The 26,286-nt window shown below is 40.2% G+C and overlaps 2 protein-coding genes across 3 annotated transcripts in view; both read right to left on the reverse strand.

The window, feature by feature from the left end:
- Positions 1-2,419: 2,419 nt before the first annotated feature.
- tfap2c (transcription factor AP-2 gamma (activating enhancer binding protein 2 gamma)) lies at positions 2,420-15,417 on the reverse strand. Its single transcript, XM_072683156.1, has 7 exons — positions 15,131-15,417; positions 13,331-13,792; positions 13,128-13,179; positions 8,234-8,450; positions 6,135-6,253; positions 4,821-4,962; positions 2,420-3,800 (listed from the first exon to the last, which is right to left on the reverse strand). Exons 1-7 carry the CDS (start codon positions 15,176-15,178, stop codon positions 3,503-3,505), a joined length of 1,338 nt encoding a protein of 445 aa, XP_072539257.1. The 5' UTR covers positions 15,179-15,417; the 3' UTR covers positions 2,420-3,502.
- A 4,797-nt stretch (positions 15,418-20,214) lies between these two features.
- rtf2 (replication termination factor 2) overlaps positions 20,215-26,286 on the reverse strand; it is a 35,499-nt gene continuing 29,427 nt past the window's right edge. For both annotated transcript variants that reach the window (XM_072684816.1, XM_072684815.1), the window contains exon 9: positions 20,215-21,186. In XM_072684816.1, the coding sequence (XP_072540917.1) occupies positions 21,002-21,186 (185 nt within the window). In that variant the 3' untranslated portion in view covers positions 20,215-21,001. The remainder of the gene's footprint in view (positions 21,187-26,286) is intronic.

A 26,286-nucleotide genomic window follows, 5' to 3' on the forward strand; every position in this document is an offset into this window, starting at 1 on the left:
TAAACTGTGCAAACATCAGAGACCAGCTTTCTTTATTTAACTTCTGATCAAAACTGCCATTAGGAAAAGAGTTCTGATATTACCGAGGGGTGTGATAATCCACTTCCTTAGGAAGGAGGAAATCAAAGAAAATATACAAAGGAACAACCATGCAAGACCTGGAAATCCACCAAAACTGCTCACATTATAATTACATCACTGAAAGGTGCCTTAGTGTGGGAAACTGTATTGATATTGGCATAGTTTAATAATAAGATTTTGATAAATGGAACTGACGTATCTTGAACTGTTGGGTACTATTTTTAAAAGCAAAACACACAGAACAGGACTATAAAACTGGCCAATTCCAAAATCTCAAGACACCCAGTCCACTAGTGTTTAACCTATTTCAAGGCTAAACACAATGGGCTAACTTATGGAAAAACTTATGGAAAAATATGGAAGGGAAGCTGGCAAAGCAAATGACCATCCACACTAGACTGACAGCTAACCCTAAAATGCCCAAATACAATTTCTTCAGCTAGCTAACTGCACCCTGTACTGACTAGACACCGAGAGGACAGCAGCAGCGTCCGGTAAGACATGAGAATAATTTCAAAAAACACAATGTTCTCGTTTCAGTGCTAAAACCAAACCTATGCTATGTGGCTACTGTGAGCCGTTGCAGTGGCATAAACCATCAAATCAAAGCAATGTTGTACATTTTTTACAGAGTTTCATTTTGAGGCAAAATAACAGGGTTGTAAACAAGCTTATAAAACTCTGAATCTGAAAAAATGCATTCTGTGGCATGTTTAAAGCTGTTGTCTTTGACTGAGAGGAGAAAATTAAGCTCCACTCGCAACGTTGTTTCTGTCCATTCTCCCACTGTGAGAGGACGACTCAACATTGTGGGTCTGAAAGGCTTCTCAGAAAGACGCTCTTACTGAGAAAAGCAAACAGACTGCAGAAGCTGGGACTGACCCCCTCAGAATCTAGACCTCTACATTATTGAATGTGTTTGGGATGGTGAGAAGCAGAACATGCTAAGAAAATGTGACCTACTAAGACTAAGGAGAATCTCCCTGCAGATTTCCTCAGAAAACTGAAATGAGCCTCCTGAAACGAAGGGAAGCTTTCATGAAGGTAACTTCAGTAAATAATGAACATTTAAATAAAGGTTAAGTAATGTCCATAGCCTTGCCTGACTGTGAGGCTTGCAAAACAGCTTGCACTCGTGTTTGTTGCACACTGTTCCTCAACACCTTTCAGGTACAAGAGGAAGTAAATGTCACAAGCATAGGCAATCAGTCATCAAAGCAGAGTTAGCGTGGCTCATCTTTCAGTCCTGCGCAAGGAAAAGAATCAACTAAAGGCGGTTACAGGCAGGCAGAGCTAAGCAAAAGCCACATGGCCGGTCCATCAGGTTCTGAGGGAGAAGCTCACACTTGTTCGACTGTCAGCTCAGGCACATGAGTCACTCACTTCACACACAGGCTAAGAGACACACACGAAGAACGAGTGTGAAATAAAAAACAAGAGAACTGATGAACCTGAAGTAGCGCAGGTTAAGATATGTCATGCAGCAAATTGTGCTTGATCTGCACCTTTTTGGTGACTGATCTGTGTTACCAAGGCGGGTTGCTAGCCCTGATAGCCCTTTACCATGTCAAACTTATCAGGGTGCAACTTTCTTTTCAGTCCCAGCTCCTCCAAAAGAACCGTGAACGTTGAGCTTTACTGGCAGCCCTGAGTGGCAGTTTCCGCAGCGAATTCAACAATTTCGCAACTTGCCACATATCTCCGTCCCGTAAGCTATGATGAGTTCAGAAAAAAATAAGCTAAATAAACCCACAGGTTGAGCAAATATTATCTTATGCTTTACCGGTAGCAGTTGCGCAACAGCTTCTTCTCCTCACCTATTCATCACAACATACGGTGAGGATTCAGCATAGACCGAAATTCTACAATACCGCATACAGGATCTTATCTGTTGTATCCATGTGTTGAGCTGTCACGCCCATTTGCAGAATGGTAAGGTGAGAGAGGGAAACAGGGAACTGTGTTTACAGGCCATGAATAAACAAACCATGAAAATATCAGGGCAGGAGAGAATCCAGGTAAGGCAGGTGTTGCCAGACGTTAAAACCGAGAACAAACATGCTTCGAAGAGGCCCATCCTTATCTGCCAGCCCGGTTCATTTTATCTTGAGGATCTTCCTGGGAAATCCGGCCATCATCTACTGACCTGCATTTCTCAGGCCGCATCAACAGTTTCTCTCTGCCTTTATGCACTCTTAGCACACTTGAATTGGCCATTATCTGCATGCCTCACTGGCCTCAACCCAATGACATAAATGAGAAGATTTAACAAGCACAACTACGAAGCGTGTTGTTGTTGTTGTTGTTTTTTTTTTATTATTCTTCTTTGACCTATAGCTTTAAAAGACTTTTACACATATATGAAAAGAAACTCATCCCCAGGGCCTAACCGCTATATGATAAAAAACTAACCCATTTATAAAAAAGTTGAACACATCTGTTTGAAAGTTAAACCATACACCAGAATTGTACCAATATTTACAAATCCCATTAAATTACAACATAAATTAGAAAATATTTACAATTAGGGCAAAATATGTGGAAACATTTCTAGTCCGATTTGTCTAAAAGCATAAAAAGACGCACTGTATTTACAGAAAACATATAGAATTTCACACATAAACACACACACATGCATATGCCTGTCTGATCTTCTCGGACTCATCAATGGATTCCAATGTTGAGCAGATCTGCCGATGCCTAACTGTCACTAACTGGAGAGAATTTGCTCAGTTCTGTGATCTGAATAGGTGGAATTAGAAGTCAAACTAAAGGGAGACACAATGGACTCAATGGCCCTGAAAGAGCATCTGCATTTGACCCAAAGTGTGTCTCTTCACTGCCTTCAGGGTCATTTCAATCTGAGAACAGCCACATACATAACACTCACTCATGCTAACAATACTCCCACAGACAAAAGTACAATAACACTGCATCCAAATGAAGTCAAGCAAAGAGCAACTCGTTCTCTCGAGCAGATCACATGTTCTCAGCATGTTCTATAGGGATTCAGCACCAAGGAAGAAGACAAAACGGGACTTCCTCTTCATGAAAAAAAAAAAAAAAACACACAAAAATAATATTTCCACATAAACTCTTGAAATGGTGTCTGGAGTGGACAAAAAGCGCCTCCATTTTCTTTGTGCAGAGCCATGGACAAGATGTACGTGTCTACACGTGCCGCTGAAGAAAGTCGTAATCATCTATGTCGGTCACAGAGGAGGGGGAAGCACTGTAGAGGAAGGAGTTCTGGAAGACCAGGATGAGAAGGGAGTGAAGGTCCATCGAAATCAAGCGAGTAACGTGAAACCGAACCATTTACAACAACTACGGTGACAAGAATACGACAAAGTCAAGTGTAGTCCATGAGACAAGAGGGCCTGCACGCTCCTCAAAAATGTTCCAGTCCAGCTTCTCCAGTTTACTTTCTGTGCTTGTCCATCTTGTCCGTGGCTTTGCTACCTCCATCTGAGGAGCCTTGTGAGGAGTCTCCACCCACGCTCAGGTACATTTTGTCCACCTGCTTGAGAGCCTCGTTGAGGTAGTTCTGCAGCGAGGTCATTGCGGCGCAGATGGCCGGAGAGCCGAACCCGTGGGTGATGAGGCTGAAGTGAGTCAGGCAACCCTGGATCCCTGGCTCCAAGATGGGAGCAGGCCGCGAGTTGCCCAGTGGAGACCGATCCTGGGTTAGAAGGTCAGTAAACTCCTTGCAGATTTGTCTGGAAACAAAAAATAACGTATATTTATTTCGTTAGCTTTTGTAGGTGGTTTATTCAGGTTAGGTGAAGAGTATAGTAAATCATATATCACAAATACGTTATACAGTTGGTATGAGAGATAAAGGGGAGTGTTTCGTTGTGGAAATGTAATTAAAATGTAACAATTAAAACTGTACAAACGGGAAAGCCCATTAAAAACCACCCTGTTACAGTGGTGGTACGTCCAGGAGATGTCTATGAATTTATTAAGCTACATTGTCAAGGATGTCAAGTTTGCACTGTCAACTTGGGCTCTTCATTTTGAACCTTAATTTTCTCCAGATTTATCTCCAGTTGTATCTTCTATTAAGCCACAGTTTAACAGATAAATCGTTCATCCACTGCTACACTGTTAAAAGGACAAGATCCTCAAGGAACCTTTGGAGGTTCTTCAGTTTGAAACTATGAAGAAACCTCTTAAAATGTTCTTAGAAGAAGTTTATTTCACTTTAGAAAACCTCTAGATTCCTCCAAGAACTAAAATGCTCCTCTGTGCTCATTTGGAATTCCTCGGGACCAATTCTGGTTCTTCAAAATATTCATTTGTATTAAAGTTGCCACTGGTAAATGGACAAGATCCTTGAAGAACCTTTGGATGTTCATTAAATTTGAAACTGTGGAGGAACCTCTTAAGTTGCTTCAATGAACCTTTAAGGGATCTTGTTCTTTTAACAGTGGCAACTAGCTGTAGGAATTCCAAAAGTTATTACAACCTCCTCTAAGACCACTGAACCTTCAAAGGGTCCTCAAGGATCTTGTCCTTTTTAACAGCGTTGGACACAAGCATATATTTCTTTGATGAGCTCTGATGAGCTGCCCAAGTGTGTCAAAGGACATCAAAACGTCCCACCACTTGAGTGCCACTGGCCTAAGCCAAAATGTGGGGAATTTGGAACATGCCAAGCTTCACTAAAATGGAAAACAGCAGAATGGTTTGTCAGTAATGTTGTGAACGGAAAGGCTGAGAGGACTTCAACTCACTTGGCAGCCAAGAGCATGTTCTTGCGAGAGTTGATCTCATTGCGTTCTACGTGTGGTCGTCCGAGGTACTCTGCAACTGCCTTGGCAGGAAACTCCGTCTCGCAGACATAACCAAAGTCCCGGGCCAGGTGTACAGCCTCACCTGCAGATGTTAATCAGAGTTGAGTCAGGTCCATGAGACATGAGCAAACGAACGTGACTCATCATTTGACCGAACAGTTCACTTAGTGAGTCAAACAGCACCATACAAAAAAAAGAAGAATCGGTTTTCAGCTGGAGGGACTTGAGAGTTACTCAGATGAACATAGATGGCTGTATCTTCTCTAGGACGAGAGGGATGGTCATACTGCATGCTGTTAATGGGCTTATGTAGCTGAAGGCGGCAAACAGTTCCACAAATCCAACAGAGGATCTTATTGATAGACCGCACATTACTCGCAGAGTCTCTGTCTTTAAGGTCAGTCTCTCCTCTTGGCTAGCAAACACATGATAACAAGCCCCAATTCAGCTTTGAAGGTCTCTAAATAACACAGCCTTGGAGTCATGTTCCTGCTCCATCCCCTTCATCCCATTAACAGGGAGAGCGGCACCATTACAGCAAAGGGGGGAAAACGTATTCCATGTAGCTGTGGGCACTAGCTCACTCATGATCTTTGCATTACCATCTCCATGACTCATTGCTTGAATATACTTCCGCGAAAGGTACATCTTGAGATGAAATGTCATGAAATTAGAGCATTTGTTAGCACATGGCCTTAAGGGTCATTTGTACTGCTGAGTTGTGCAAAAAAAAAATGTGATTAGCATTTTAAGACTGAGAAGTACGCCTGAGATGGCTAAGCCAGTACTTGTCATTGTCTAGCAAGATAAATAGCTCTGCTGCAGAAGATCTGCTGGAATTTACAGGCCTGGTTTTTATGAGCCATTTCTTGCTCTTCAAGTTTGAGGCAGATGCTTGCTAACCCCAAAATGTCAAACATCTTCTCACATGACACACACTCTTTCTTCAAGTCTGATGAAAGCTAGGCTTGGAAGACCAAGCCTTTAAGCCTTTATTTGTAGCGGCTTCAGTATGATGTGGTATGAGCTTAAGACAAGTGAACAGTAATGCCAGCTAAACAGAAGCGACATTTTTGACCTGGAGTTATAATCATGCTAGCATGTTCATTAGAAAACTTTCTGGGCCACATTACTATTGGTCCCATCGCTCACTGATTCAGATGTGGCTGCAGAGCCTAACCTAATCATAGCTGCTCCTACAAGGACTGTGAAGTCGATTCCATAGAAGGGATATGCATCAAGAAACGTACATACCTTCTACTAGTGCTGTTAGCAAGGTGACGTTAGCCGCCTTCCTGCGGCCTGCTGGCAAGTTCAGCCCGATCTTATCCAGCTTCTCTCTGAGGGATCTTCCACCGTTCTTTGACTTAGCCCTGTGTGATAAAACAAACCATGGGTAAGCCTTTCGCTCTGAATGACAGACGCGTTAATTGCAGGCTGAAACATTTGAGTTTTTGACAATGAGAGTTATTTTTGTGTGTGTGTGTGTGTGTGTGTTTTTTTTGTGTTTTTTTTCCTGTAGCCTACTGTATGTGGGAGGCATTGTTCAAAGCGCGGTCACATAAATAAATAGTTACGAAACTGCAAGTAAGACGACAAATGAAACCACAGCTCCAAAGCCTTTGGAGTGAAAATACACACACACACACACACACACACACACACACACACAACGCACAGAGATGCATACACATGCACAAACAAATTCCCCACTTAATTGAGCCGCTTCAGTTTTCCGCATGACTAGGCTTGGAGGCCTGGCGTTGCCCTCTGCGTGGCGGGTGAGGGAGAGGCGACATGTTTAGGGAGGAGTGAGTAACCACCCCCCCTCCCCCTTGCTCCCCCCTCGGCCTTCACCAACATCTCTACATGACCTACTTAATAATGTCTCTAAGTGCGTGAGTGTGTGTGCACGTACGTGTGTATGCATGTATATATGTGAATGTTCTGTTTATTTTTCATTACTTTTTGAGTTTTGATCCAATTATTATCATTATTATTATTATAGCTGTATGCAAAAGTTTGAACATCCCTGCTCAAATGTTGTAAGTGAAAATAAGTTGGAACAATCTTGAATGAAGGATTTTCAGCTCATTTACAAAATTTACTTTTTGTGTATTTGCTGAATTAATTAAATTGGAAGAATGAAATAACATATAAAATGTGCCAGAATTTTTGTACATGCCATATTTGAAGCCTTATTTGTTCTCAGAGTACATTAAAATGTGTTAAATTAGGTAAATAAACAGTAAGTGTTTTACTGTCAGCAGTACAAAATATGCAGAGCTGTGTTCTCGTTTGCGTATAGCTGTATGTCGTTGATGTCATGCAAAAATCTCACATTTTTGCCCTCCATATTTGCTGTTTCCCCTTTTTTGACATAATTCATATCTGTTCTTTATATTCTGTGCACATTTCATGATGAATTGACCATTAGAAAAGCTCCAAAATGACTTAAAAATAAATTCTGTTTACATTGACTTCCATTAAAAGTTAAGTCCTTAACTTCTCCTGTCAAACTGCCGTTTTGGAGATATGAGGTTTTTGTGTAAAAGTGACCATATGTTAAATACACATCCAGCTAGCCATCCCAGCTAGAAAAAAAACACTAACTAATGAGTGTATACTTGTTTGAGCATGTGTGTGTGTGCATAACACACATGGGAAGTGAAAAACATGCATTCCCAGCAAAAAACTGCTCTAGACATCAGAGCTTCTGTGACACCCCCCATCACTCTCCATTTCCCTCAACATTGCTCCTGCTGGCATATGGGGCACAAGGTCAACTGTTCAGCTACAGTTAAAATCAGCCATGCAACCCCCCTGCACCCCCCTAGCCCCACCTACACATGCACCCCTCCACGATCTTTTCTCAGCACGCACAGACATACGCATCATGCTACCTACCACCTAACAGATGGTGACTGATGAAATTATTTGCCACTACACATAGCTTATGAGATCATTTTAATTATGAGATTAGTCTCTGTTCTATACTGTAGATATCATGGAGGGATAATAAAAGGACTGCCATCTTTCAAAATGCTAAAAAAGGACACTACACACCACCTCAATATGCTTCACTAAAAAGTAGGCCCAAATTCTCCTGATGTGCCGCACTATGGAAGTTACCCTGGATACATGGAAGCATCCACTAAATGCAGGAAAGGTAAATAAGGTAAATATACATCTATCTATGTGTTTCTATTCAGACTGCGTCATAAGCTACGCCCTTCTCCACACCTAAACGGTGGTAAAGACATAGGCCAGATACTAAACCATTATTTTACATTATTATAAAATGTGTGTTTATTACTGTAGAAAAATGTGTGTGTGTGTGTGTGTGTCCTCACCTGCGTAGTACTCCTCCAAGCAGAGAGGCATTGAGACACTCGGGTGGGGACAAACGTCTCTGGACCTCAGCTACAGTCACTTTGTATTTAGAGGTGGAGCTGAGCAGAGAAAGGCGGCCAGGAACTGAGCAGAAGACTTCCGTGGGATTGGACACCATACCCAGCAGGGACTCCTTCTGGAAGGGAAGACCCATGGGGTTCCCCTTGGGCAGGGTCACTGGACCGGAGGAAAAGAGACATGTGATTATGCTTAGGCAAAAAGCAGACAGATATATGGCTTTATAGTTAAGACTTTATGGAGGGATTTTTTGAGGTTGTTTGGTTGACTGAAAATATATTTTACTCCACTGTTGTGACGCAGTTTTTGAGCTGTTTTCGGTTTTGGGATGGTCACTGATTCCTGAGAGGGTACAGAACTATAAATGGAACCCCTTAAATACTTTGAAGGGATCTTCATGTGGTTCCCAACTTTAGACAGAGATTTTAACAGAGATACTGGAATCACTTGATTATGGGATTATACAAAACAACTACATTTGAAGTGTTCTAATCAGAATCAGATGCAATCCCTGCTAACTGCTGTCTGGAGGCGAGCTCTTCCGCCTTGTTAAACATGTAACCAAATGATTCCACAAGCCAGGCAAGCCAAAGCAAGTAAGTGTTAAGCAGGACATTCAACCATCAGCACAAATTGCACCAGAAACCCGAAGCCAAGCCCACACAACCCCTAATACTGAAAGCCTGCTTTACTTTGACTGGGTCTGAGTACACATAAAGGTCCCAGATTAAGCTTAAACTAAAGACTAAAGTTTAACTAAAGGCTGAACTAAGACTAAAATGGCTTTTTAGTGATGAATCGCCACTGAGTCTTACACCATTTTAACAACCAAGGTATTACAAAAGTTTTTTTTTGTTGTTTTTTCAATATAAAAAAAATATATTTTTGTAAAAGAGATTGATTAAATACATCATTAATGTATTTAAAGCTTTAAATGGTTCTTTACACATACATCTCTTAAATGAAAAGATAAAAAAACCTTTGTAGCACCGCGATTTTTAAGAAAGTCTCTGACAACGCTTACTCCACATCTGGGAAAATCGGGGCAACCAGAACCATCTCAGAGTCTGCCCTGCATATTACTTCCAGACAAACATGCATTACTAATACCTTCATCAAAACAAGCAAGAAAGCCCACCCCCCCCTCCAAAAAAAAAAAATAAAACTCTCAGTGTCTCTGAAAATGATCAAGACGCCTGCCACCTCACAGTCAATGCTGAATCTCAAAAGCAGGATGGGTGGTCGCTTAGGACAAAACGGATGTTTGTGTCCTGTGGCGTTTCAGCATGGGCAAAAGCCATATGGCATTAATAAAATATGCACAACTCAAGACCATTTAGGAAAACAAAATAGATGATGTAAATGTTTGACTAGTAATCCATCCCCGTTTGATGTTCCGAGTTTATCAAATGGTCTATTCTCCGTCCAAGCAGAGACTCAGATGGTTGAAGAAGTCATTGAGATAATAAATGTGAGCCAAAATTGTGACTTATATAAACCATAATAGGAGCCCACGCTCTGCCAGAGCCATCCATACTATAATCAAGTCTTCAAATGTATTGGCGTAAATGTGTATTTGTCAAGATGCTCTACGGAGTTAAAAGAGACTCTAAATTACTGACTGACAAAAATGCATGCCAAACCTGTCAAATCTACTTGTGGTGCAAACATCCCACGGTGGATGCACAGAGACACAATAAATTACATCGTATAAAATGGCTTGCTAAAGCTTTGCCCATTGATTCCTGCTTCTGGTCCCTGAAAATACAGGCCAGTGAAATTATTCTCACATGATGGAAGTTTGGTAGCCCATGTTGTGCAGAATATGCTTACAGATTTCAAAGGAACTGTTTACTGAAAAATCTGATTTCTTAAATCTGGTTTTCACCCCAAACACAGTCAATCAACCGAGACATGGTTGTCGTCTAAAAGTTGCTTGTTTAGCTTTGCTACAAAACTAATGAAGCTAAAAATGGAGGTAATTGAGGTCTATGCCATCTAGAATCCTGCAGAACAAACCCAAAAAAGACAAACTTTGCTTCCCCAAACCTTGCTTGGATTGAAGGAGTTCTATGTTGGGTCCATGTTCTGGTTCACAACAAATTTGATAATTGATGAAGCCTCTGTAGATGCTTTTGGCTGACCTTGAAGTTTTGAATGCTTGACACCAACAACAGTCAATAGAAACACAGAATGGATAATATTATTGGTTCTGTGCATCATTCATATCATTTATTTATTTCAAAATAAATGTCCAGTACCCAAGACCTTTTTTGATGACCATTTCATCAGCTTACAGCTGAGTCAGATTGTCTTTATTTACAGAAGATAAAGCCTGTTTTATCTAGACGTAATAGTATTTTTACTACCTTGTTATAACAACTTGTAATAGTGAGGAATAGAGTCATTGAATGTTTTTACAGAGTTGTTAGAGAGTTAAAAATTGTACTGGGTTCTAGAATAGGAGCTGAATTTTGGTAAATCTGGTGTAAAACAGTTCTTCTGACAATGATCACATTAATTTCATTGCGTTAGCTGACCTTACAATTACACAGACACTTCCTCTATATCTTGGAATGGATATAAAAAAATACGTACTCCTTATGTTCTTAAGAAGGCCGCCGCTGTTGCTGGTCTAGACAGTGATTAATCAGTGAAATCCTGACTGACTGCTGTAATTAAATTCATCTGGAGTTTTTTTTTTTTTTTATGAGTGGAACATTGAGTGGTCATTAAAAATGTGTGAGACCTAGCGAGTGCGGCGTGAGATTAGAGCTAATTGCTTGCTGACGGTGAGAGTTGGCGGCCCTGAAGTACCCCCTAATGTTAACGGTTGTTGTAGCAGTTACGATCCTTAGAGTTTAGTTTGAGGTAACAGATAAAGCTAAAGTTGGCTTGTTCATTCTTCATTTTTTAGATATAAAAATTTTGGATGTTTGTGTCATTACTGTGCGAATTGGCAGGCTAAATATTTGACATAATGGCGTATACTTGTGTGAGAGGACGGACAAGGGAAGCACAGCAGGAAATTTAATGCCTAAGGGACTACGGGACTGTAAACAGTTTGGGAACCACTGGTCTTATAAAACATGCTGAAGCTTGAAAGTGTGACCAGTCACAAGGCAGTCCACTGTGCTGAACTAAACACAATACAGATATAAGCTTTAAATATGAACAGCCAGAATCCCTCACCTCACTAACTCCTCACCATCAGGAATGTGCTCCAAAAAAGGCACAAATCCATCAAAATGTTACTCAAAACCTTAGAACAACACCTGACTCAGCCTCTCAGCTGGTCATAAATATGGGCTTTTAGCCTAACGTTCACCTTGACCGGTTCAGTCCAGGATCTTCTGCATCTCACTAAGTCAAAAGAACATTTCGTGTCACAACACCTGACTGAGCTAACTAGCTCTGCTCTGGCGGTGCCACACCCCGAGCTCTGTTGTTTCACGTTTCTCTGTTTCGCGTGACTTTGCTGAGGCGGTCAGCTCTGACAGCACTCAACGCTCATTCACCACAGCAAAGAGCATTAAGCTTGCTGAACAAAGATGGCCTGGGCCTCCTCTCTCTGAGCCAACAGAGCATTTTCAAGATTGCCCAACTTCCACAAGTTGTCAGCTTGTCAGCCATTTTGAGAAGATTCCTTCTCCTGACTTTCCATTCATGCTGAATGGAGACTACAATGCGAGGAGGATCAAACCCAGATTAGCTAAATGGAGCACGTGGGCAAAAGGGATTAGAGGGGAAAGTTTGAAGCACAGCTTCCTCATCCCTTCCCATTCAGGCTCTCAGTGGGTAAAGCAGCCAGACATTGAAGTTAAGAGCAGTGTAACTGGTGCCATGTGTGCATCATGTTATTTTATGCCCATCTCTATTAATGCCCTTCTCTCATTTCCATCCCGTCAGTTTGAATATTATTATTCACTAAAGACAAAGGCTTCTTTTAGAACCACAATTAAATGATCAGCACTCATAGTGATCTGATTTGATTGTCTTGACGTCTTAAGAGCTTAATGCCTCTAAAGAATAAATAAATACATATTTTATTTTTTATGGCTGATTTTTTTTCATTTATGCAATATATTTATTTATTATTATCCTTTATCAACTTTTATTTTATTAATATTTTTTACCATTCTTTTTTTAACATTAAATACCAAATTTAGGAATATAAATTAAATGTCACAAATAAATAGATTCCAGCAACACAACTGCTACAGTTAAGTTTTCTTGGGCCAGAATTGAGCTCATAGCTCAAAGCCTAGTTCCTATAATCACCACCTTAAAGACATTCAGTTAATAGATTTATGTACAGTTAACCTTTTACACTAAAATATTTTAATGACTGTTATATTTAATGACTGCCAATATTAAATTATGCAGAAATTGTGAATTTTTAAATTAGTTAAAACTCGTTGATTTTCATATAAAAAAAACAAGATAACTGTGAAAGTTGTCCACTGTTTAATGCTAAGTAACAGAGTTGTATGAGCAATTGTTGAAATCTCCATTTAATTAATACTATTGATTCTACAATAGTTATGATTATGAAATGTATCATCCAAAAATCCTGCATCTGCATTTCTGCTGTATTTACATTTTTGACATCATGTGAATGTGTCCATAATGAATGGACCAGCAGAAGGGCTCTAAAATGGCTTGGAGTAAAATCTTTTTACACTGACTTTCATTAAGGTCTTTTTTTACTTCTGTAAAGTTTTTTTTTTTTACTATTTAAAGTGTTAAAACAGCATCCCCATATTTTGCCATTTTTACGAAGATCGTATTTGCATTTCATTTTAAAAGACATTAATAAACTGGAAGAAAACTGACCTTTTTTGATGACCGTCTGGTCTGCAATTACAATACTGTGATCATCCACGTGCTGAAAATAGATAAATAAATCAAAATCACTCAACGACTCAATGATACAACGATACAATCAAAAAACAAACAGCCTGTAAAAACACACTCCTAAAAATCTGCTAAATAAAACTAGGTTTAATTTTAAGGAAGAGGTTTGGGGCACCACTCACGTGCACATCGTCTATCGCCCCTTGGCCCATGTCGTGCAGTGGCATGTTCTCGCCTATGGCCGACTCGATGCCATGGGCGTGTGGAGGCAACAGCTCGGGCCTCCTAAAGCCGTCTCTGCGCAACCCGGACGACACCCCCTCCAAACCCAGGATCTGTCCGGCCAGCCCGCTGCGGCCGTGCCCCCCGATCCCGTCCTGGTTCTGACGACCGGGCCACGCCTGCTGCTGGTTGGACGTTGGAGACTGGTGTATGGGGTTGATGTTGAAGGGGTCGCTGAGGTGAGAGTAAGGGTCGTTGGGCTGTGTGTAGGGCAGGGGCTGGTACGGAGGGGGAAAGTATGGTGGTTGGAAGTCCGAGCCGGTGGGGTGGGAGAGGGAAGGAGCCGGGCTGTAGAGGTGCTGACTGACCGCGGGCAGGTGGGGTAACCGGGGGTTCCCATTGCTGCTGCCGTCATGTCTCTCCTGCTGAAATGGAGACAGAGGGTGAGGTGTTATGGGACGTCAGGTCAGACTGGACAGTGTGTTCGGTATTAACATAGACTGGCGTGGTGTTTCATTCAGTTGGCCACTAAAACACTGGAGAAACCCGTTTGTGGGGTTTCCTTTCACTGGTTTAGAAAGGAAATGCGCCAGTGACCACCAGTTGCAACTGGAACCAACCAGGCCTTTAATTTCTCGTATGGTCAATGAAAGTGAAATATACACGTGCTTGGATATTTGGAAAATTGATATGGACGTGCAAAATATACTTTAGTCTATGAGCGATCAGATAGTGTGATTTTGTAGGTAAATACCACAAAATAAATAATGAATAAATAATAATAAATTTGCATGATAAATATGCGCGAAATTGTGCAAAGTAAAAATTGCAAAATTGAGAAGATTTAAATTTGTTTGTCATTTAAAAAAATAATGTATCCTTCCTCGTTATTCATTTATATATTCAAATCTTAATTATATGTACAAAACTAGATTCTAACAACAACAAAAAATAAATAAACATTTTAACAACACCTCTAAACTCTTAAACAAAAACATCCTATTTTTTAATTTTTTTTGATTGCATAAAAACAATGTTTGTAAAGATACGTGTGCGTGCCCAGAACCTCTGAAATGTTCATTTAACCTTCACTTGATGTAACATGGACTTCTCTTACAATCATGACTCTTCATATAATTGAAAAGGGTTCTCTTATGTCATGACCCAAAGAACCATTTGCAGCACCTTTTAAGTTCCCTTTAAGAGTGTACATTATTAGCACGTCTGACAGCGCAGAGCACTTTGTCCGAGACTGTCTCCCAGTAGCAGACTGTCCACACCTTGAATGGGATTGACATTGTTAGGGTGTCATTGTCCCAGCGATATTACTGTCAATGCAGGACAAAGAGTGAAGACCACAGAGCAGATCGCCCTGGACAGCTCGCATTAGGCCAATTGTAGACTGAATAGGGGCCAAATGAGCACAATGAAGAAACAGCAGACCACTTAAGGTCTGAGATGCTGTGAGAAGAGCCTTGCAGGAGCAAAACTTTTAAGCATGCTGTTTTTTTTATATTTTACTTTAGAAGCGAGCGCGAGCTTTGATTAACACGTGAGATGTAATGTAATTAAGTTGAATGAAATAAATTAAGGGTCTGACCTGAAGGGTCTAAAGGCCTGAACTGAAACTGAACGCCTGTTTAGGTGAGACACCCAGCTCCTCAGATCTTCTCAAACTGCTGCTAAATGTGGCACAGGTTTATGAGCAAACCGAGGAACTGAAGGAACATAGTCACTTCTCCTCTGATCGACCGACTCACCTCGCAGTCCTCCTCGTACTTGACGTTATCTGCTAACTTCCACAACATTTTCTCGTCGGACTGAAGCGACTCTTACGCGCGGAGGCTTGAGAAGTTGTCTGCTGATGTACAGTTTACTCCAGAGTGCGCAGAGCACGGGGTGAGGAGATGCATCAACTGGCGAAGTAGGCAGCCGAGAGTGTGGTGAGGAGGACCAGCCAGACGCATGAAGGTCTGGACCTACTAGCCTACAGATAAGACTGTCGGGGGAATCGACGCAACTACCAAACGTCCTGTTCCAGGAAGAAGCGACACACGCGCTGGCGGCTCGCAAAACGCAACCTGACTCCCTCTGACGGCCGAGCTCCTCTGCTGTACTCCTCTCGGCTCATCCCTCTTTAAATCTCGCCACTGTATTCGAGTAGTTGGCGAAGGGGGGCGGGGCTTCACTGAGACGTGATAATCAATGACGAGGAACTGCGCTTTGCTGATTGGCTGGAGGTAACGACGGACCAATCAGTGCGCTGTCCGCCTACTTCACTGGGTTTAAACAACAAACGGAGATGCTGGAAATGTATATGGCCTAAATATGGCCCTGTTACTGAAAATAATAATCATATTTAAATGCAAGTAAATGAAAATTAGCTAGGGTGATTAATGACAGCTTTGTTTATTATTATGGTCTGCTGACAGTAAATATAAATACAGCAAATATACTATACATTTAGTATGTATCTGTATATCTGCTTAGTTCTGTATATTTTCTGTGTATTCAGTATGTTTATGCATATATATATATATATATATATATATATATATATATATATATATATATATATATATATATATTCCCCTGTACATTAACGTTATCCTGATTAATGCTGTAATAGCCCGAGCCTCATCACAAGAATTTCAAACCTTGACTTGGCTTTTTCCTTGAATTCAATTCTTCCAAATAACCAAAATAATTGGATTAAATTTCATTTTTAATTGTCATTATTTACTGTGTCAGGAGTCTGGATAATTTCTCCAAAATATCAGTTTACTTATTATTATTTATATATTTTTTTTATTATTTGTTCTATTGCCCCAATTGCAAATTACCTCACGCTCATAAACACGCGTGTGTTTATTAATACTTTTGTTAATATTAATACCCTAAACACGTGTCTGTTTATTAGCCTAAAGTCATATTAGTCTCTGAGCACGCTCACTGAATGTGTTGACATTCTGTTATTGTACCGTATCATTTTCTAGATTGCGTTTTATTTTTATATTAATAGGCTAATACATACTCAAACACACGCTCTATATAAAACCTCTTAAGATACCACCAATTCCCAAACAGCTCCCTCTGATCCCTCCCGACAGTTACATTTGTGTAACATACATTTAGGAACACGGGATTTAATCCTGAAGATTTACAAGCAGACAGCAAAAATAATGAAGCCATGCCCACGCCGAGAGGTCAGCTGTGTTTTAGGGACGATGTCTTCCCATCAGCATTTGATGTCGTTATAACTCCAGTGAATCCCATTTAAGCCCTGAGTCTATAAGCCCCTGGCTGTTTACACGCGGAGGTAGAGCACGGTCTGCTGGAGCACTGCGAGAAGGTGCACTCGCTTAACCACTAAGACTTGCTCTCTAATCTTAATCACCGCTTTTGGTGGAGCTTCTAGGCTGAGCAAAGCTGCTGCAGGAAACCAAAGACCAGCCGAACTCAGAAAAAGAGCTAATTACACAGAATAGCCCGCCACAATCAGTGGGATCTGGTTTTAATTTGGAGATATATTTTACTTTAGGACTAAACGCGGGATGTGTGCACTGTAAAAAATAAAGCCATAGAAAACAAAAACACGTTTGACTCCATGAAGAATCATGTTTTAATGAAGACGTGTGAGTGTGAAGAACCTTCACTTGGTGTAAAGATTCCTCTCCAATTGAAATCGGGACTTTTGGTGGATCCAAAAGTGGTTCTTCTATTGGAACTAATTGAAGCACCATTATTTTCAGGGGGTACTCAAACCGTCCTGATATCTTCGGAGAGCGGCTTTCTGAAGTCCAACTGGAGATCAATTCATTGTGAATTTGCAGTAAATCTGGTGACTACAAAATTAACTAAACCCTAAATCCTATAATCAGATTTGCCAGTGTTAATTTAACAAATCAGCAAATTTACTATATATGTCTGTAATTTAAGGCGCAGCTAAAATTATTGTTGTATATATCTACAATATTTAAGAAGTGAAATTTCGGTGGCTTCTAGATCTGTTCATCTGTACAGTTTTCTAGTGGATTTCGGCTGTTATAAGGTGTGCACGCGCGATACGGGTTTAAATGCCAAATGCCGCACAAACTTATTTATTCAACATATTTAAAAAAATGTATTTTTACACCTTCATAAGTAGTATGTAGAAAAGGTCACCATATAGTCACTCTGTATTAGCAACTGAGCTTTACTCTGTAGGCCTTACTCTCTCTCTCTCTCTCTCTCTCTCTCTCTCTTTCGATTTGAGCGATGCCATAAAATCCAATATGGAACATTTTTGGTTTCATAAAGAATCACATCGTAAAATAAATCTGTGTAAAGAACATTTTAAAGGTTTAAAGAAGTAAGTGGTGTATAAATGTACACACAGAGCCTTTAAAATGGTTCTTCAAAAGAACCGCTGTCAACATCTTTATTTTAAGAGTGTATGGTTTAATGCTCAATTTGTGTCCATATATTTATCCATAAATGATTAAACGCTTCTTTATTTTTGGGCGTTAAAATAAACAAATCATAAACGATCAAACTTTGTGAAATGGGCACATTTAACACACTGTGATAAAGAGAAGGGATAAGACTGAAGACTGTTGGAAATGCCAGAACGTTCAAATGTGTCGCAAACGATTTTCAGAAGCAAATATTTAAGTGAACGAACTGCAGGTTAAATATTTATTAATTAAACTCATTTTCGGTATGGAAATGCACGTGCAGTTACTCTTCTTCTTATTATTATTATTACTACTACTTGTACTAGTGTTGTTTTATACAACCATTATCACCACTACTGTTCTAATTACTGTTAATTTTATGCTAATGCAACATGTACAATATCAATGTTATTTAATTCAGATAAATTCGGATTTGATTGCTCCTGTGTGAAAACCCCTCCTCATTAGCCTGACAACCAGCCGAATCCTCACCAGCAAAAGATGCGCTGAGGTTTTAACACCAAACCAGACCAACCAGATCACTTTAATCCTTAATATAATAATAATAATAATCCTTAGATCAAATCAAATAATACTGATACAAAGATGATAACAAAACTTACCCTCCAGTCGAGTCTCTCTAATAAGGACATCTGCATGGATGACTGCACGGTCCTATCCGACAAACAGCAAATGCTGAGCTCGCACTGAGGGAGAGCGCTCACTACACCTGGCTGGCGGCGCATGCGCAGACCATCGCTACACCTGAGTGGAGGCAGCGGTATTCCGCTTCCCTCGTCCACCCGTATTCCGGCAAGCCCCGCCTTCGTGCGCAGGGATTGGATAAGCGGTTAAAGGAAGAGCGCTTGGGAGGCATATTGAGTGCATGAGCGAGTATGAAGTACGGGCCAATCAGAGCACAAGGGGCGGGGCCTGTCGGAATATGGGTGGGTAATAAACAATGCGTAATTTAGTGATGACTGGTCAAATCTGAAAATCTGGCACACAGATAAAAGAGGTTTTTAATGTTAGTTATTATTATTATTATTATTATTATTATTATTATTATTATTATTATTATTAATAATAATAATAATAATAATAATAAACCTAATAATATGCAATACTGTTGGTGTATTATTATTATTATTATTAATAATAATAAAAATAACAGCAATAATAATAATAATAATAATAATAATAATAATAATAATACACCAACAGTATTGCATATTATTCGTTTTTTTTTTTTTTTTACTAGTGTGGCCTAAACTGGCTACACTGCCAAAGAGGGAATGTCAAATCAACATGTTTCACATCACATGATTTAATAATTTAAACTTTTATAAGCTAAAAAAAAAAAAAACTCATTATTTTTGTTATCAGATTATTACGAAACTTCAGCCTGGACACACTGCCTAACTCACCTCGCTGTTAATTAGGATTGTATGGAAACGCTGGGACAGGTTGGGTCACATTTGGTTTCTGCACACTACACTGTTAGAAAAGCTGCTTATGAAGGGTTCTTTGAGCAATGCCACAGAATGACACTTTAATAGATGTGTGGATGCTGTGAACAACCGTCTAAAGGGTTAAAGAAGTGGATCATAAAGATTCTCAACCAACTTATAGGTTCTTTACGCTCACACCTCTTACCAAATGTGTACATATTTGGTTTCACTCAAAGAACCCTTTACAGCACCTTAAAGGAGCAGGCCTAAACATTGTGGAACTGTTGAGTGACCGTGGCTTTAATAAAGAAAAAGGTTCATTTGGCATTTTAAATAAAGCCTCGGTTTATGTTCAAGTGTTTCTTAATGTTTTAGCCTGGTGTGCAACAACCAAGTGTGTCTAAACTCTCAATATTTCAATGTTAAAGATTGGGAAAGGCAAAGAGGGGTTAAAGTGGTTGGATGTGAGGAGGGAACCTTGTCTGGTGTGGTGTTTACTCTTTAAATAGTTATATTAAACAGGTTGTGCTTGATCTTTAGCCCAAAGGCCCATGGTATACATTGGCAAGGTTGCCTAGCATATGGATCCACATGTCCAGCAGATCAGCAAACTCAAGGAAGTCCTCTAACTCCTTTAGCTGTTGTCTATTCTTCAGTGAGCACCTCCCACCTGAACCTTTTCTTATTCATTACATAAGAAACAATATCTCAATGTGGCAAGAATAAGAAGCAACTTTACTGTGTTCCTTCATTCAAAGCTGAAATGCATCGACAAAGCCAGAGCTTTTATTCAACCTGCAGACACATATTTTTAAGAGCAACAATATAAAGCAAACCAGGCTGCAAGAATTGCAGGATCAAGCACCTATTGTTTAAACAGCCCTGGTGAGAGTTTAACCAAAACACAGTGATGTGCTGCCATCTTGTGGCCACTCAAAGTAACTGCAAGCTACAAAGTTGGGTATTATCGTTTTATTTACAAACTAAGTTGCTGAAAATTGCTGCAGCTAAGGTTACATAATCTAATGAGTAAGAAGAACAATGAATATTTGGACTCTACAGTCTATAGACAAGTGATGAAACAATGTCACACAGTTATTAATACAATACAGCAATATTTTAATACACTACTTCAATACACCCCGAGTTGCCAGTTCATAAAATCTAAACACATGGGTCATTTTTATCAGAGACAGGTACCACATACGTGCCCTATGTAGGTTTAGAGTTGCAGCCCCTCACTATCTCTTGCATCCATGAAAAGGGCCCACCATAAAAAGGTTCACAACTAAGCAGAGCAGAGAAGTGACACGATCATGGATGTGTGGGGTACATGTAAACCTACAGATTGCACTAGCATGGCAGATGTACCTGATTGGGTGTCCAATAGTAGGTCCATAAACTAGCACCTCAGAGTGATGCAGAAGAAGTGGCGAATCAAATGATGACAACAGAAAGAAATTCACAGGAATATCTCACATTTGGAGAAATACAGACACAAAAAGCCCCCCAAAAATTGTCAAAAAATGCGTCTAAGAAAATACTCAAAAGCATGCAAAGAAAATGCTCCATCACAGAAATATATTAAGGAGGATCAACATACACTTCGACCCCTAAAAGGAATCCATAAATGGAAATATTATGGTGAGGTTTAAAAATGCTGCACTGTAAGTAAGAGTGGAAAAAAATAAAATATTTTAATTTGCCACTAGAGGGCGCTCCTGGACACGTAACTAAACAGCAGTTAAAAGTGGTAGGGAGTGTGGGTGACCCAGTTGGACAACTGATCTTTGGTGCGCTTGGCAGAGCTGTGAGAAGTGAAGAGAGATTTGTAGGCCTCGGATTTCTCCTCCATCTGCTGAATGGACCTTTTACTCCCTGCTGCAGTGATGGGCTTCGCCGTTTTGGAGGAGCTAGATGGTCCTGGAACTGTAGAGATGGAGAGAACAGATCAAATGAGTTTACAAATTGCTGCGAAGTGTGGAAATCATCAGGAAAAATCGATAGAGTAAAGTAAGGCTACATTATTAAAAATCACCCTTGATTAATTACTGAATATAATATTATTATGGAACAAATTAAGCTATTTTATTATATTCAGAAATACCCAAAGCAATGAAAAGGACAAAGACCCATATTCACCATTACAGTTGGCCTCTGCCTTTAGCTCATCCATACCCCACACACACACACACACACACACACACACACACACACACACACACACACACACACACACACACACACACACACACACACACACACACACACACACACACACACACACAAAGGTGAGCAAAAACACACAATGGACTTTGGGCCTCACTGTGGCGCCCGGGGAGCAGACAGGGTTAAGGGCCTTCCTCAAGGACCGAACACGGCCATCAATATTCTGGTGCTCTAACCACTGAGCCACCATGCCTCACGATGAAGCGGGTAATGAAGGGGGTTAATGTGGCTTAGAGTGGAATGGAGAGATTGCGCAGACACATCCAGGTTTCAGGTTTCATACCAAAGAAAGTATCTGGAGTCTTCAGCAGAGTTGAAAGCAAACCTTTTATCTCCATTAACTGCAAAGCCACACAGACAACTGTGTGTTCAGGGGCCAGATTCACTAAAGCTTTCCCAAGAAAAAAACTAAATGATCTCAAGATAAACATCAAGACGTTCCTAAGAATGTGGTTAAGATCTCTTGTGTTCTTTTTGTCTTTTTCTTAAGACCCTACACGGTTTTCTTATGTAGCTGTTTGTACAGAGCCTTCTATGCTGCATTTCACAGCTCATCGTGAACGCAAGACACTTTATTTCCCACTATTTAGTGAAATCTGTGCAAATTGGAGGAAGACGACTCCTTCTAAAATTCCAGTAAACAAGACCTCGACTTGACCGTAGAGGATACACCCAACATCTTTGGAAAATAGGACACCTGGGGCATGGCATCAGGGTGCAATCATTTTTCCCATGAGAAACTCAACAGTACATTAAGAACAATCCCCACTTTTAATCTTAATTAAAAGTTAATTAGACATTCATTCTAGTAATTAAATTATTCAAACTGATCATTTTAAGGTCTGGCCTTCAAAACTCCTAAACCCAGACACTGGGGACACACTGATATCTACTGCAGTTAAGGTTCTTGTACCGGCTCAGATGTTTTGGCACCTGTGATTCAGACGTAGAGATGGAGACTCAAGTTCCTGGCTTTGGATGCTTGAGTTCCACCATGTTGATGGATTCTTAACCTGACTCAATATAAAAGATTCAGCTTGGCCCAGAACAGCTGGCCTTAACGGTTGGCCCAGCCATGCAACTCCTCTGCTGCGTTCTCTCTTCACTGGCTTCCTGTAGCTGCTGTTCCCCGCATCACATTCAAAACCCTGACTCTGGCCTACAAAGACCAGCTCCTCCGTACTTGATGGCAATGGTCAAAAGTCGGTCTGTACCAAGAGTCCTTCCAGCTTCAAGTACGGCTCGGCTCGACCCGCCATCTTTTAAGATCCACGGAAGACGAGCGTCCAGGCTTTTATCTGTCCTGCACTGAAGCTAGGGTGAGGGTTAGGATTAGGATTTGGGTTGAGGTTAGGGATAGGATTAGGATTAGGTCCAGAATGGCAATTAGGATTTGAGTTGAGGTTAAGATTAGGGTTAGGGCCAGGATGACGATCAGGATTTAGGTCGAGGTTAGGGTTAGGATAAGCTCCAGGGTGACCATTTAGGATTAGGATTTGGGTTGAGGTTAGGGTTAGGATTAGGGCCAGGATGAGGGTTAGGATTAAGTTTTGGGTTGAGGTTAGGGTTAGAATTAGGGCCAGGATGAGGGTTAGGATTAAGTTTTGGGTTGAGGTTAGGGTTAGGATTAGGGCCAGGATGAGGGTTAGGATTAGGTTTTGGGTTGAGGTTAAGGTTAGGATTAGGACCAGGATGAGGGTTAGGATTAGGTTTTGGGTTGAGATTAAGGTTAGGATTAGGGCCAGGATGAGGGTTAGGATTAGGTTTTTGGTTGAGGTTAAGGTTAGGATTAGGACCAGGATTAGATTTAGGATTAAGTTTTGGGTTAAGGTTAGGATTAGGACCAGGATGAGAATTAAAGTCTACTTGGTGTACCAGATCAACAGTAAATCTACTGAATGTCAGTAAAGCATTATCAGAACATCTTATATTTACCTCAGTGTAGTCAAGATATCAAGATATCTACCTCAGTTCAGATGTTTCACTGCTGCTACTGCACTTATATACTGATACTCTGTTTAGAGTCGATTAGTCATCTACAAAGGACCGCTCAATACAGTACATTACCATGAAAAGACCCGAAATTTGACTCAGACTTGCATTAAGTAACTTCTAGTAATCGCTTTTCTGCTGCACATTACACTGGGCATGTTAGAACACATGGGTGGACAATTTTGTCCCCATTTCTAAAGACTCATCACTGTAGCAACATATTTGAAAGTGCACAAAACCAGGTTGCCATTCAATGCTAAGCCATGATGCTAAACCCAGCATGGTTCAAAGGTGAGGAAGTACACATTACTCTTCATTTTTGTGTGCCCCTCACATGCTCACCTTTCTATCACAATGGTAGATAAATGTTATCTGTCTTTACCTTTCAGCGGACTTCAGCATGTCGACTGATTATATGTTAATTCTAACTCAGGGCAGTCAATGAGCATGTTATCTTTTGAGAAACACCTATTTCAGTTCTTTTAGTGTGTAAAATGAAAATCACATGGTTGTAGTACAATTTCATGAAGTGATTTTTGTACTACAAACAACACAGAAAAATAAATGGTAAACTTTGCTGAGATCTTGGGAACCCTATTGTTTATGGAAGACATGAAATAAAAGTTGGCGATAAACTATTAGTGTTCTGTAAAGAAAAAACAAAAAACAAACAAACAAACAAAAACAATCCCACCATAGTCAAATCTTAAAATAATTAAAATGTCAACATACCCTCTATATTCCCTCCCCTTCAAACTGCTTAAAACAAAGAATTGCACTGGATTCAAGTATTCCTTAATATTTCTTTAATTCCTGTGTCCTGCTGTAGCTGAAATAGGGATAGGTGACATCAGGTGATAGAAGTCATGAAAACTAAGCAATCAGTAGATGCAGCTTGTCCTGTGATTCTGTTACGTTACATCTGAATGTAAGTCAGACATTAACAATAGCTACAGTTAAATTTACTGGAAGTGACTAAGAAGTGTCCCTCCCCATGAAGCACCACACAACACTGCATTTTTTTGGACAATGATCATTACTATTTACAGTAACTGTGGGGACATCCAAGATGGTTAAAACAATAGCCAGGTTGTCAAAAAAGAGGAAGTTTCAGTTGTCATCAAACTGACAGCATAAGTAAAAGATAAAGGTAAAGGTGCACGTATTTGTCACTGTACAGTGTAGAGTACCGATGGAAAAAGTGGTGTTTGAGGTCCCTCCATCTCTAACCTCATGGTTAACGTCTCTAAAATCTACTGATCAGGAAATCCTGCTCATTTGATTTGATCTTTATCCATTACAGGCGTTTCACAAAAGATCACGTCTCTATGAGTCACCAAAGAACTTTCCATTTAGAGTGGCTGCTGCCTTTCAAGACCTCACTCGCTCACTCTCTCTTTGAATAAGAGTGGAAAAGTAGCAGTGTCCTTTTAAACACTCTTCATCTTTTTCTCAGTCCTCTCCACTTTGCCAGTTGTACTTGTTTTCTGCATCTCTACACTTCAGGTACTACTCTAACAAAAGCACTGTGTTTTTTTTTATGCAGCATTCTACAATAATGTGCCAATGTGTGACCAGATGAGATCTGATACGACCTTCCCACGTAAAAAACTCTTTCTTCCATTTAATTTCTGTTTTATTTCCTGTGAGCAACAGCTTTTAATTTCTGCTTCCTGTAAACAATGTTTTTTTTTTAATCTAAACTGTACGTCTCTGTGAGACTGAACAGTTTAGAGGAATGGTGGGGGTTCTGCAATGTGGTTCCTGTAACAGCTCGACCAGAAAATGCAGCGGCCTATTTAAACCACAAGGGAATGAACCTAGTAACATGGCCATCATCTACCAATAAATAAGCATGAGCGCATACAGACCAAAAAACACAGACCAGTCACAAGTCCAGATGAAATCTGAATTAAATTGAAGGCAATGCATTAATGCAACTTGTGTTTAACTGGGAAAAGATGGTGTTGTTTTTGCAGTTCCGTTTGCCGAAAATCTGTTCTGTTTAAACTGTAAATGCTGACTAAACAGATACATGAACATACATTTAGTTTGCCATCTTGTGTGGACTAGAGGAGAATGGGTTCCTCTTTTGCATTTGGGTTCCTCTCAAGGTTTCTACCTCCTCCTCTTTAGAAAGTCTGTCCGAGCCACTGTTGCCACTGGCTTGCTCTAAAGAGGCTCAGATCCAGTTCTGTGTAAAGCTGCTTTGTGACAGCATCTGCTGTTAAATCACTAAATAAAAGTGAACATCTTTTCAATGCTTTCTTGAATGTTGTTTTTTAGCCTTTAAATTGAACATTTAACATTTAAATACAGAAAGAAAAGTGCTGTATGCTTTCTCAAAACAAAACTCAGCAGCAATACCCTAGGGGTCACCGCTCCAATCTTCTACAATCCCAGCAGAGCACAAACACCACACTGCAGACATATCTGCCTGCAACCCTAGCCACCTTCTGCGTCAGCACTTTACTTTACTCCCAAGAGACCCCGGATGCAGAGCCCTACATTGAGAAAATCCAACATAACAGAGAGCCCTCTGCCACCACTTGCTAACAAGATGTTATTCCCAGTTGTTCAGTTAGAAATAGACGTGTTTTCTGACCTAGATAAACATAGGCAATTTTTAAAGGGGAAATAAAAACATACATACATACCTAAATAAAATAAATAAATAAATAAATGTCCATGTATTCTAATGTTAACTTGGAAGGATTTTAGTTTTCTGAGCACATAAATGAGCTTAGAAAGCTTTACATACAATCTTCTCATGAGGCACACTAAAGTGCTTGTGCTTGGCAATTCTTG

This window comes from Salminus brasiliensis, chromosome 7, assembly GCF_030463535.1.
Source record: "Salminus brasiliensis chromosome 7, fSalBra1.hap2, whole genome shotgun sequence".
Taxonomy (NCBI): Eukaryota; Metazoa; Chordata; class Actinopteri; order Characiformes; family Bryconidae; genus Salminus; species Salminus brasiliensis.